General features: G+C 37.7%; 1 protein-coding gene across 3 annotated transcripts in view; it reads left to right on the plus strand.

The window, feature by feature from the left end:
• The window catches only part of ACTL6A (actin like 6A), a 32,279-nt gene that overhangs the window by 9,049 nt on the left and 9,326 nt on the right, over positions 1-13,904 (plus strand). For all 3 annotated transcript variants that reach the window (XM_023623341.2, XM_014732763.3, XM_001496284.7), the window contains exons 4-11: positions 1,168-1,268; positions 2,138-2,235; positions 7,042-7,136; positions 7,445-7,551; positions 7,649-7,738; positions 9,129-9,190; positions 9,496-9,610; positions 9,765-9,845. In XM_023623341.2, the coding sequence (XP_023479109.1) occupies positions 1,168-1,268; positions 2,138-2,235; positions 7,042-7,136; positions 7,445-7,551; positions 7,649-7,738; positions 9,129-9,190; positions 9,496-9,610; positions 9,765-9,845 (749 nt within the window). The remainder of the gene's footprint in view (positions 1-1,167; positions 1,269-2,137; positions 2,236-7,041; positions 7,137-7,444; positions 7,552-7,648; positions 7,739-9,128; positions 9,191-9,495; positions 9,611-9,764; positions 9,846-13,904) is intronic.

Raw genomic sequence — 13,904 nt, forward strand, 5'->3', positions numbered from 1 at the left:
AACCTTTAGGGAGAGTTTTGTATCAATGTAGGCAACTGTTTACCAGTCAAGTTCCCAGATGGCAGCCAAGTGTCAGCCTTGCAAGCAGGCCTTTCTCAGCCCTACTATGATAACCCTTTTCTGCACAGCAAGTAAATGGGTTTGTTATTGGGTCTAAAGTGTTTTACATAGGTGCTGATCCAGACAGTGGGTGAGAAAGATTTTAAGACACGGAGTTGCATTATGTTACCCAGAAAGAATGTGGAATATGAGAAGAGGGTTGAGGATGGGTTCCTTGTGAAACCTTGTTCTGTGTTCAACCAAAACAGAAGAGGTACCCATGAAGGAGAATGAGAAGGAACAGTTAGGTTGTAGGAGAAAATTCAGGAGAAGGCTAAGAGAAGTAGTAGTTCTGGAAGGGTAGAAGTCCAGTGATTCTCATTGTTCACAGCTGTGACATTGAGATTTAAACTAGAAAGGGGAGAGAGAGAGACAATGAAACTACCAAAGAAGTCCATTGACTAAAACAAAAATCCTGATAGGTCTGTGGAAGTGTGTTGTACAAGTAATGACATTTCTCCTTTGGACTGTGGCAGAAAAAGTTTGTAGACTCTTGAGTAGTCAGTAGTGTCAGATAATTTAGAGAGGTCAATGAGATTACAAATGTGAGTATCCACTGGACTTGCCTGTTAGAAGGTCATTAACTTTGGTGAGCGGTTTCAGTGGAATGTTTAGGTGGAAGCCAAATTGAAGAAATAGTCTCTGCATTTTTTTTTGTGTGTCTTTTAATCTCCTTTTTTTAGGTAGATTGTAAGCTTTTTGAATGTCCAGTCTAGATCATACAATTCTTTTCTATTTCCCCTTACCATTCTTTTGCTTATTGGGCCTCTAATAAGTACTTACTGAATAATATTTATTTGGTATTTTAGGTCTATAGATACATTGGTTACATTTGGGACAGGTGTAGGGCTTGTGATAATGTTGGGGCTGGAGGAACCAAAAGGAGGTTCTATGTCTAGAAGACATAGATGACATCTACATAAATACTCCTTTATGAAGAAGATCTGTAAAATAAGTAGGTTCTGTATATTAAAGTATTAATGCTAGATCATGGAAACAGTCTCTCAAAAGATGCTGTGTTCATCTTCAACTGAGCATTGTTTTCAAGGTGCTGATCTTATATTCTAGTTGAAGACTGGGATAGTTTCCAGGCTATTTTGGATCATACCTACAAAATGCATGTCAAGTCAGAAGCCAGCCTGCATCCTGTTCTCATGTCAGAAGCACCGGTGAGACAAAGACGCTTTTTCGAAGTTTCTCTAGGTTTTAAACTCATTTGAAGAATGTTTTCTTTTTCTTTAAAGAGGCATAGAAATTCGTGTTTTGAATTTTGAAAATTAGGGAAACAGGGATTAATTTTTAAATACTGTTATAACTTGTTATTTCAGTAATTAAAATATTCAAAGAACAATAACAAAGCACCCTAATGGGTTCTGGTGGTTATTTATTTTTTCCAGGGGTTTATTTAACATTTGATTTCCTTGGGCTGCTTCCCACTTTTGTTTGTGAATTGTCCCTTATGCCCCAAGGGCAATGTATATCTGCTTTTATACTCAGCCTCCAGGGGAGAAGTCAAATGTTTAACTAGGGCTAGAAATTACTACACCAGATTCTCCTCTGAAGTACGCTGGGTACAGAGTCAGAAGGATCTGGGAGGCTACCATAAAGATTATCAATTATCAATATTTCTTTGTTGTTTCTAACCTCTAGTTTCTTTTATAAGTACCAACTGTAAGTGGGAGAATTTGGTGGTTTAACATTCATATTTAGGATTTTGATTACTGGATTCACTGTTAAGATTTAATAATACTTTATGTTTATAAGAATCTTGATTTCCCTATACTTTGAAAAGTCTGTAATTTCTAGAATTTATAGCAGCAGTTTTACTTAAGTAATAAATTTTTATATTTAACTTATTTGTTAAATTTATTTACAAATAAATAGAAATAAATATTATGAAGATTGTCTTCCAGGGTATTTTATGCTGTTTTTTATGTTTTACATTGTTGTTAGTATAGTGCTGTATGAATCTTGAGGTAATCAACATTTTAGTTTTTAACCGATACATAACTCCCATTTCTTTTGCCCTCTTCTCTAGTGGAATACGAGAGCAAAGAGAGAGAAACTGACGGAGTTAATGTTTGAGCACTACAACATCCCTGCGTTCTTCCTTTGCAAAACTGCAGTCTTGACCGCGTATCCTTGAAAGTGACACTCAGCTTTTCCTCAGTAGTAAATGTGGTGCCACTAAAGGTGACGCCCCGAGTAGGAAGACAGCAGCCAATTCTTGCTTGTTCAGAAGTTTGGGGCTTTTTATCTCTTGCTTTTTAGCTATCTGTCTTTTAGTATTTCTTACTGGGACTGAGATACCAGAAGATGTGAGAGGGAAATAGGAAAGAAACACTCAAATCCTGCTTTTAACAGGGTTTTTAAAAATTTTGTTTTTACAGGGGGAATGTAAATAGAAGGCAGTGTTTAAGCCAGTTCAGAGGTTGCCATCTCTGTCTTCTCCTCCAATACCATAGAAAAGTGGAAATTGGCTATAAATTCATTTAAGATTTAATGACCGCATATTTAGTGCAAGCATATTAGGGGGCAGACAAGGAAATATTGTGTCCTGATCTCAAAGAATTTGTAATGTAATCTTGTTAAAAGCTAAATAACATTTAAATAGTACTTCAGAATAACGTTGGTAAAAGTCACGTAGAAGTACACGATTAATCTGAACTTCTTGTTTCGCAGTTGTGGTAGTTGAGCAGGGAGATGTGGTAGCCTGACAAACTTTATAAAGAAAATAGAGTTTAGTTGTATCATGTGGGGGAAGGAGCCCTATATTTAAAGTTGAAGTTGCAGCGCTTACCAACTGTGTGATCTTGACTTAGGTAAAGTCACTTTAAACCTGAGCTTCACTTTTTCCTCATTTATCGTGTGTAGCTCCCTGGATTGCCGTAATATTTAAGTATATATGTCTATGAGAATCACTGGGGTAACTGTAAGCTGACACCGTCTGTAGTGCTGTGTCTTAGAGATCACTGCAGCAAGAGTGTGGAGGTGGGAAGTGTAAGTGTTCATTTCAGTGACTTAGTTCATAGGTGAAGATTTATGTTCGACTTCAGAAGGAGTTGTAAAAATAGGTTTAGGTCAGACTATAGAGGCCTCGCATGTTAGATTTTAAAAATTTAAACTTTAGACTGTAGAGAACCATTGCAGGTTTTTGCATAGAGGATGGAAAGCACTAACAGGCTTAGTGTGTGCATTCTCATTTAATTTTCATCATAACCCTGTCAAGAAACAGAGTCAACGTAAGCAAACTGGTCCAAGTCCACAATTTGAAAATGGCAGTCCTGGATTTGAACCTAGGTCAGGTTGGCTGCTTCCTTACAAGGAGTGTGTAAACAGAATTGGGCATTGTTTTATTTTATAACTTTCTGTTATAGAAAATTTCTAACACAGAAGAAGGTAGAATATTACATTGAACCTCCTTGTGTCTGTCACCCCGGTTCAGCAATTTTCAACACATAGCTCAGGTGTATTAGTTATAATGTCCCATTCCCACCATAATTTTGAAGCAAATCCCAGACGTTATATAGTTTTATCCATAGAAACTTTAGCGTGTGTCTCTACAAAAAAAAGATGTACCCACAATTTCTTCTTTTTTGTAAACCATTTAGCATATTTGAATTACCACGCAAACAACAAAGGTCATATGTTGTATTTGTTTGATGTGTCTCTTTTGATCTGTATATTCAACTCCCCCCACCTTTTTTTCTCTTGTAATTTATTTGTTAAGGGAAGTAGATTGTTTGTCTTGTAGAATTTCCCACATTTCTGAATTTTGCTGACTTTTATGTTGTTCTAGCCCAGCGGCTCTCAAGGTTTCTATACCCAGAGCTTTTATTTATGTGGATTATATCTGGCAGTATTTACCACATTAGAAATTAAAACAAGGGCCGGCCCCGTGGCCGAGTGGTTAAGTTTGCACGCTCTGGTTCCATGGCCCTGGGTTTCAGTGGTTTGGATCCTGGGCGCGGACATGGCACCACTCATCAGGCCATGCTGAGGAGGTGTCCCACATACCACAACTAGAAGGACCCACAACTAAAAATAAAAAAAAAATGCAACTGTGTACTGGGGGGATTTGGGAAGAAAAAGCAGAAGAAAAAAGAAGATTGGCAACAGTTGTTAGCTCAGGTGCCAATTTTTAAAAAGTAAAAAGAAATTAAAGCAAGGTTAAAAATTATATTTGCTTATTATTAAGTAAATTAATAATAAATCAATTACATGTTAATATAAATAAAATATTTTAATGAAAAGTAGCTGTGTTTTCCAAAACCAAAAAATTAATAGAAGAGTGGCATCGTTTTCCATTTTTTCAAATCTCTTTAATGTCGGACTTCATAGCAGAAATTGGATTCTTGTGTCTGGCTTTTGCATTCAGGCTATTGTGTATCACACATGACATGGCCTCTGGAAAACTTCCCTGTACACTCGTGAGAGAATGACAGTGAAAGCAAAATGACGTCTTAGTATTCCTCTAAAATTTGTTTTGACTTCTCAATTATGGCCTCAGTACTCCTTTACACTTGTGAAAATTACTGAGGACTCCAAAGAGCTTTTGTTTATGTGGGTTATATCTATCAATATTATTGTTTGTGAAATTAAAGAGAAGAATTCTTTTAACATTTACTTGTTAGTTCCTTTAGAGATAACAAAAACAGACCCATTAATGTTAAAACTACTAACAAAAGGTAGCTATATTTTCCAAGACAAAAGTATTAGAAGAGTAGCATTGTTTTATCTGACTTACTTGACAGCTGGGTTCTCCTATCTGCCAGCCTCAGGCTCTGCGCCTCAAGCTAGTAAAGAACGCTTCAGCTGTCTGCTGTCCGAGCTGCATTCTGTTGGAGAATGCATTCAGTTAGGAAGGCAGCAAAATTACAGAACTCACTGGTGCATCTCTGTTTTTCATGAGTGGATTACTCTCTGTTCTCTCTGCACTCATGTTGGGCCCCTTGAAGTCCTGCACTTGAACAGTTTAGAGGTTAGCCAGAGATCTGAGTAGATTTTATACTTAGATTTGAGTTTCACCTCTGCTGTGGTTCTCTTACTTCCAGGGTTTCTTCCAACTTAACTGTCCAGCCCTGAACTCCTTCCTTTGTTCACTCAAGGTCGGGAAGTTGCAGTTTTCGACCACTGCTTTCCTCAGCGATCGCTGTGGAGCTGGGGAGCACTTTCCGGCACGGAAGCTACGAACTTGTGCTTCTTACCGCTTCTAGTTGCAGTTTTACGAGAATAAATTTTGGCTGAATTTTGACTCCTTTTGAACACTTTCTAGTATCTTAAAATGGTCATTTTAAATGATTTGTCCAGGTTTTATCATTGCTATCTATAGGAGGTTTCACATACCTTTATGCCACTTTTTAGTCTGGTATCACTTTGTGCTAATAGAGGTAAAATTAATGTTGATATGTACAGTTGACTGGAGGTCAGTAGAGTACCAGTAGTAGCAGCAGTAGATCCCTAACCTGTCCTTCTGGCCATTTCTTCTCAGTCTTCTTCCCTCTGAGCATCCCTACCCATTCCTTGGTTTCCTGCCCTTAGCACTTCATCTCTCTTGACATCTCTCTTTCTGGGTTAACATTTCCCTGGCTTCAGATACCAGTTATACACTGACAAAGTCCAAATCTGTATCTGTATGCCACATCTTTCTTGTGAGCTCCAGGCCCACGTCCAACTGCCTACTAGAACTTTTTCTATTAGTTGTCTCTTTAAGCACTTTAAACTCATGTCCAAAACTGAATTTATCTTCTCTTCCTTCTATGAGAAGGAGTTTATTCCTCCTTCTGCGTATCATCTTACTCCCAGTTGCCCAGAACAGAAATCGTTCTCTTTAACCCTTGAGTCGGTCATCAAGGCCTCTCTGTCCGCTGCCCCTGCATTAGGTGCAAGCTGTTTGCGGGGTTGCTGCAGCCCTTCCTCTTGCCTTGCCTGTTCTTCACACTCGAGCTCTCATAATCTTTGTTGATTGCCAGTCTGCTCTAAACCAGAATCACCGTCCGCATTCTTTCCTTCATTCTTCTTTCAGGCTCCGCTTGCACTTCCCTGACTTTCCACATGTTCCTACTCTCCCGTGTCCCCCTCGCCCGCTTACACCTGGGTTGCCCAGAGGTTGCCTAGGTGGTCTCTCCTTTACATCCCCCAGGGCGTCCTGAGCTGTTCTTTGTACAGCTCTACTGATCTCTGCTTCACTTGATGGGCTATCCTTCAGGGCTGACACAATTCTGGTTCACCTTTCTGTGTCTTCTGTACTTAGGGAATGCTAGTGCCAGACCTGCCTTTCCTCTTCCCTCCTTTATTAAGACTCGTCACTAGGCACATTACAGATGCTCAGCAAGTATTTGATGACCCAGTGAATGGCTCTACTCGTCAATGTGAGTTTATGATGTTCACGTGATACAGGCCTTCTGCAGTACAGAACTGTGGAAAGTGAGATCTGCCAGTATTCACTGGCTGTTGAATATACCTGGAATAGCTCTTCCCATTGAGTTGAGGGAGATGGGAACTGCCAGTCAGCTGCCAAGCTGATGAAATGGTTCTTCTTTAATCTGATGTGAGAATGGTTTTCATTCCTAGCTCAAATGCCACAGCCTCCAGCTGTTCTTACCAAGCTTCCGTGGATTGTGTTAAATGCTTCTCTGTTGTAAGCCCCTTGACCTATCTCCGGAGACTTTGAGTGATTGTGCTAATTTTGACCGGCTTAACAGATGTCTCTCCAGGATAAAGGTTTCCCTGAGTTCCTCACTCGCCCTTCTGGAAGTCCTGCCTGTTGTCATTTGTTTTTAGGCAGAGTTATTATCTGATACCAATTTTGATTTCTACATTACTTAACATACTTTAAGCCATAATGCACTTGTTTAAAAAAGCCTAAATAAAACCTTCCCTTTACAATAAATGTTATTTTAGGAGCCTTGAAACTTTCTTTTCCTTAATACTTGAAACTAGATTTGCTAATGGTCGTTCTACTGGGCTTATTTTGGACAGTGGAGCCACTCACACCACTGCAATTCCAGTTCACGATGGCTATGTCCTCCAGCAAGGTAAATGTATTTAACCTGGGTGCGCTGAGAAGATGTTAGCTGTCATGGGGACACACATAATGAAATAAAGCAATGATTTAGACTGTCAAAGCATGTCAGTTTCCAAATAATGTCTTTTTTAAGAGTGTTTTTTTAATCTTTAGTGTGTAATTATATTTAAAACTGATGCATGGCTTCATTCATACTTTGAGGGATAGTTCACTTAATTCTCCTTGAAAAAAATTACTCATCTCTGAATACACAGGGGAAATTTGTCCCAAAGAGTTTGGATTCAATGCTCTCTTAGCCTTGTTTAATCTGTTTCATAGGCATTGTGAAATCCCCTCTTGCTGGAGACTTTATTACTATGCAGTGCAGAGAACTCTTCCAAGAAATGAATATAGAACTGATTCCTCCATATATGATTGCATCAAAAGTAAGTGATGATTAAGTTTTCTTTTTGGAATTTATTTCCAACTCCCCACCCTCATGCCGTGAACTCTGTTAACCTACCTCATGATCTTGGTACTCAGGAAGCTGTTCGTGAAGGATCTCCAGCAAACTGGAAAAGAAAAGAGAAGTTGCCACAGGTTACAAGGTCCTGGCACAATTACATGTGTAATGTGAGTAACCCTCACTCTCTTGATGAAAGTGTTATATGTCATAAGTCTTTGAATAGATTATGAGCACTTTGTATTTCAAACTTTACATTTTTAATGATATTTTACAAACAAAGTTAATAGCTTTTTGGGGGGAAGGGTGCTTTTTATACTTGCCAAACAAGTATCTTAACATAACTACTAGATACTCATTTGCATTACTTTGGTAAGACCTGGAAAGAACTTTGGTTTGGGGGTAAAAACAAGCTTTATGCTATTCTATATGTTTTTTGGCTAAGAAAATGGTTTTAGTCTTTAGAGTTCTGCTAGTATGACTCAGTTATGTTCTCTTCCCTAACATCAGTCAGCCATATAAAAGTTATTGTTCATAGCAAGGAGCCAACAAGAGGATCTCTTTCCTAAAAATCCATCTCTGAGCTATGACTTACTGACGGGTAGCATTTAGTAAAGTAACTTCTGACACAACAGATATGCATTCATTTCCAACAGTAAAAGGATATAAAAGCCATAATTCACTATGGCCGGGATATATCCTAACTGACATTTTTTTGCACCTAAAGGTAAAGATTTTTTGTGGGTGTTTGGTACAAAGAAGAATTGTGAAGATGATTGATAATTTTGCCTAGATATTAGACAAGATTTTTCCTTAGCAGCCCAGAGGTCATATGTATTTCACAGCAGGTTTTTAAACTGTTTTATACTATGTGCAGTCATTAAAAGTTACAGGAGATGCAGTGTATATGGATGTGTGTATAGATTCAGATAATGAAATCTTGCTTCTCAGCCTAAGCTTATGTTTAAGGACAAAACGGTGTTCTGAAACTGGTTTTGTCATGCAGGACTTTGATACAGGAGACCCCAATTGTTTTTAGTTCATTGTTGTTCCATAACTGTTGTAATTTAAATGTTATAAAATTTAGCTTCTGGGGCCGGCCCCATGGCCGAGGGGTTAGGTTCACACGCTCCGCTTTGGTGGCCCAGGGTTTCATCGGTTCAGATTCTGGGCGCGGACATGGCACCACTCGTTAGGCCATGCTGAGGTGGTGTCCCACATGCCACAACTAGAAGGACCCACAACTAAAATATACAGCTGTGTACTGGGGGGCTTTGGGGAAAAGAAGAAAGAAAAAAAGAAGAAGAAGATTGGCAACAGACGTTAGCTCAGGTGCCAGTCTTTTTTTAAAAAAAAATTTAGCTTGTAATGTACATGTTTAGAATTGGGTTCCTTGATACTCAGAGTCCTTACTGGGTAGATTTATACCCTTGAAATGACTTAGCCATCCAGGAACGTGGTCCCGTTTCATTAAGAAAAGTATTTTAAGGATAATGTTACCAAAGTATAGATTGCAAAGACAAATCTCTAACTGTGTTTCTTAAATTTTTTTGTCTCTAGTGTGTTATCCAGGATTTTCAAGCTTCAGTACTTCAAGTATCTGATTCAACTTATGATGAACAGTATGTTCTCTTATTTTGTCTCCAAGACTTACAGTTTAATAGCTCATTAAAACCTTTATACCAATCTTTTAAAAAACCGTGTGTACTTCATAAATGGGGGAAGATTGATTTGTTAAAAAAAATCGTAGAATATGTTTAACTGGTCTAAAGGTAAAAAGTTATGTTAAGAAATACTGAATAAGATTTTAAAAGGAAATAAGATATTCTCACTCTGCTTTCTTACAAATTGATGATTCCTTAGTAGTTTATAAGTTTGAAGAGAATTGTTTTTGTCTCTTGTTTAATGTTGTTTAACACGTTTTCAGAGTAGCCGCCCAGATGCCAACTGTTCATTATGAATTCCCCAATGGCTACAACTGTGACTTTGGGGCAGAACGGCTAAAGATTCCTGAAGGATTATTCGACCCTTCCAATGTAAAGGTATGAAAGCTCATTTCATGATTAGTTTGGCTTTTCCTGTGTATGTAAAGATCTTGTGTAATTATAAAACCTAAATAAGACCAAATAAATGTTTTGGCTGTGCTTTATTGCTTGCAGTTCTTCTGTGTGACCACTTGTTTCTATGTTGCTGTAGGGATTGTCAGGAAACACGATGCTGGGGGTCAGTCATGTTGTCACCACGAGTGTCGGAATGTGTGACATTGATATCAGACCAGTAAGTGCCAGTCTCCTGTTGGTGTTATAAAGGTATCTTTTAGGGCAGTGAAATGCCCCCAAATCATTCTTTAAGTTGGCAACTTTGGCCATCGACTTTGAAGTCCGTTTTATAACAGAATATGTAAAAAGATGAAGTACTAGAAAAGGAAAAATGTGGAACTCAGGAGCTATGGTGTCCAGTGTGTACTGTTGGTCACGGGTGGCAATTTAAATTAAAATGAATAAAAATTTTAAATTCAGTTCTTCAGTTGCACTGGCCACATTATATATGTAGCTACTAGCTACTGTATGACAGTGATAGAATGTTTCTATCATCGCAGAGGGTGCTTTTGGACAGAGCTATTCTAGAGATTTCTTAAAATGTAACAAACAAAAATATGTATAATTGGTGATGTTTCCTGCATGTAGTGCAGCTTTACTACTTTTATTTTTCAGAAAGATGTAGTTTAAATCATGTGACTTTTACATGGATTTAGTTTAGATGATCTTCTTACGTTCATACTGTTTTTCTCTGTGGTTTTTATTTTTTTAATTTTTCATTGAGGTCATAATAGTTTATAACATTGTGAAGTTTCAGTTGTACATTATTGTCAGTCACCATGTAAATATGCCCCTTTACCCCTTGTCCCCACCTCCCAGTCCCCTTCCCCTGGTAGCCACTAAACTGCTCACTTTGTGTGTTTATCTTCCACATATGAGCGAAATCGTATGCTGTTTGTCTGTCTCTGTCTGGCTTCTTTCACTTAACATAATACCCTCAGGGTCCATCCATGTTGTTGTGAATGGGTCGATTTTGTCTTTCTTTTTATGACTGAGTAGTATTTGATTGTGTGTGTATATATATGTATATCTACACCACATCTTTATCCAGTCATCAGTCCACGGGCACTTGGGTTGCTTCCACATCTTGGCTATTGTGAATAATGCTGCAGTGAACATAGGGGTGCATAAATCTCTTTGAATTGTTGATTTCAAGTTCTTTGGATAAATACCCAGTAGTAGGGTAGCTGGGTCATATGGTATTTCTATTTTTAACTTTTTTTTTTTTTTTTGGTGAGGAAGATTGGCCCTGAGCTAACATCTGTTGCCAATCTTCCCTTTTTGCTTGAGGAAGACTCTTGCTGAGCTAACATCTGTGCCAGTCTTCCTCTACTTTCTATGTGGGATGCTGTCACAGCATGGCTTGATGAGTGGTGTGCAGGTCCATACCCAGGATCCAAACCAGTGAACCCCAGGCCACCAAAGCGGAGTATGTGAACTTAACCATGAAGCCACCAGGCCAGCCCCTATTTTTAATTTTTTTAGAAATCTCCATACTGTTTTCTGTAGTAGCTGCCGCAGTTTGCCTTCCCACCAGCAGTGTATGAGGGTTCCCTTTTCTCCACAACTTCTCCAACATTTGTTGTTTTTTTGTCTTGGTGATTATACCAATTCTAACAGGTGTAAGGTGATATCTTAGTCTGGTTTTCATTTGCCTTTCCTTAATGATTAGTGATGTTGAACATCTTTTCATGTGCCTATTGGCCATCTGTATATCTTTTTTGGGAAAATGTCTGTTCATATCCTCAGCCCATTTTTCGATTGGGTTGTTTGTTTTTTTGTTGTTCAGTTGTGTGACTTCTTTATATGTTATGGAAATTAACCCCTTGTTGGATATCTTATTTGCAAATATTTTCTCCCAGTTGGTGGCTCGTCTTTTCAATTTGATCCTGGTTTCCTTTGCCTTGTAGGAGCTCTTTAGTCTGATGAAGTCCCACTTGTTTATTTTTTCTTTTATTTCCCTTGTCTGAGTAGGAGTGGTGTTTGAAAAGATCCTTGTAAGACCCGTGTCGAAGAGTATACTGCCTATATTTTCTTCTAGGAGTTTTATGGTTTCAGATCTTACCTTCAAGTCTTTGATCCATTTTGAGTTAATTTTTGTGTGTGGAGTAAGATAATGGTCTAGTTTCGTTCTTTTACGTGTGACTGTCCAGTTTTCCCAAAACCATTTATTGAAGAGACTTTCCTTTCTTCATTATATGTTCTTGGCTCCTTTCTTAAATATTAGCGGTCTGAGGATGTGTGATTTTATTTCTGGGCGTTCAGTTCTGTTCCATTGATGTGTGTGCATTTTTCGTACCATCCTGTTTTGATTACTATAGCTTTGTAGAATGTTTTGAAGTCAGGGATTGTGATGCCTCCAGCTTTGTTCTTTTTTCTCATGGTTGCTTTAGCTATTCAGGGTCTTTTGTTGCCCCATATGAATTTTAGGATTTTTTGTTTTATTTCTGTGAAGAATGTCCTTGAGATTCTGATTAGATTGCATTGAATCTGTAGATTGCTTTAGGTAGTATGGACATTTTAACTGTGTGTATTCTTCCAATCCATGTGCATGGAATATCTTTCAATTTCTTTATGTCATCATCGATTTCTTTCAATAATGTCTTATAGTTTTCATTGTATAGGTCTTTCCCCTCCTTGGTTAAATTTTTCCTAGATATTTTATTCTTTTTGTTGCAATTCTAAATGGGATTTTATTCTTGAGTTGTCTTTCTGTTCGTTATTAGTGGATAGAAGTGCAACTCATTTGTATAAGTTGATTTTGTACCCTGCAACTTTTCTGTAGTTGTTGACTATTTCTAATAGCTTTCTGATGGATTCTTTAGGGTTTTCTGTATATAAAATCATGTTGTCTGCAAACAGCGAGGGTTTCACTCCTTCATTGCCTATTTGGATTCCTTTTATTTCTTTTTCTTAATTGCTCTGGCCAAAACAACCAGTACTGTGTTGAATAAGAATGGTCGGAGTGGATACCCTTGTCCTGTTCCTGTTCTCAGAGGGATGGCTTTCAGTTTTTCCCCATTGAGAATGTTGTTGGCTGTGGGTTTGTCATGTATGGCCTTTATTATGTTGAGGTGCTTTCCTTCTATATCCATTTTATTGAGCGTTTTTATCATAAATGGATGTTGGATCTTGTCAAATGCTTTCTCATTGTCTATTGAGATGATCATGTGGTTTTTTCTCATTTTGTTAATATGGTGTATCACGTTGATTGATTTGCAGATGTTGAACCATCCCTGTGTCCCTGGTATAAATCCCACTTGGTCATGATGTATGATCTTTAATAAGTTAATTATAAGTTAATCATAAATTAATGTAATAATACATTGCTGTATTCGGTTTGCCAATATTTTGTTGAGGATTTTTGCATCTATGTTCACCGATATTGGCCTATAATTTTCGTTCTTTGTATTGTCTTTGTCTGGCTTTGGTAGCAGAGTGATGTTGCCCTCATAGAGTGTGTTAGGAAGTGTTTCAGCTTCCTCAATTTTTTTGGAATAGTTTGAGAAGGATAGGTATTAAGTCTTCTTTGAATTCTGGTAGAATTCTCCAGAGAAGCTATCTGGTCCTGGACTTTTCCTTTTTGGGAGGTTTTTGATTACTGTTTCAATCTCTTTACTTGTGGTTGGTCTATTCAGATTCTCTATTTCTTTTTGATTCAGTTTTGGGAAGTTTTATGAGTCAGCGAATTTATCTATTCTAGATTGTCCAATTTGTTGGCATATGGTTTTTCGTAGTCTTCTCTCCTAATCCTTTGTATTTCTGTGGTGTCTGTTGTAATTTCTCCTGTTTCGTTTCTAATTTTATTTATTTGAGCCTTATCTCTTTTTTTCTTAGTGAGTCTGGCTAAGGGTTTGTCAATTTTGTTTATCTTCTCAAAGAACTAGCTCTTTTTTCATTGATCCTTTCTACTGTTTTTTTTTGTTTCATTTATTTCTGCTCTAATTTTTCTTATTTCCCTTCTTCTTGCTGACTTTGGGCTTTGTTTGATCTTCTTTTTCTAATTCTGTTAGGTGTAGTGTAAGATTGCTTATTTGAGATTTTTCTTGTTTGTTAAGGTGGGCCTGTATTGCTATGAATTTCCCTCTTAGGACCACTTTTGCTGTATCCCATGTGAGTTAGCATGATGTATTTCCATTTTCATTTGTCTCCAGGTATTTTTTGATTTCTCTTGAATTTCTTCAATGATCCTTTGGTGTTCAGTAGCATGTTGTTTTCTCTCCACATCTTTGTCACT

Source organism: Equus caballus, chromosome 19 (assembly GCF_041296265.1).
Source record: "Equus caballus isolate H_3958 breed thoroughbred chromosome 19, TB-T2T, whole genome shotgun sequence".
NCBI lineage: Eukaryota > Metazoa > Chordata > Mammalia > Perissodactyla > Equidae > Equus > Equus caballus.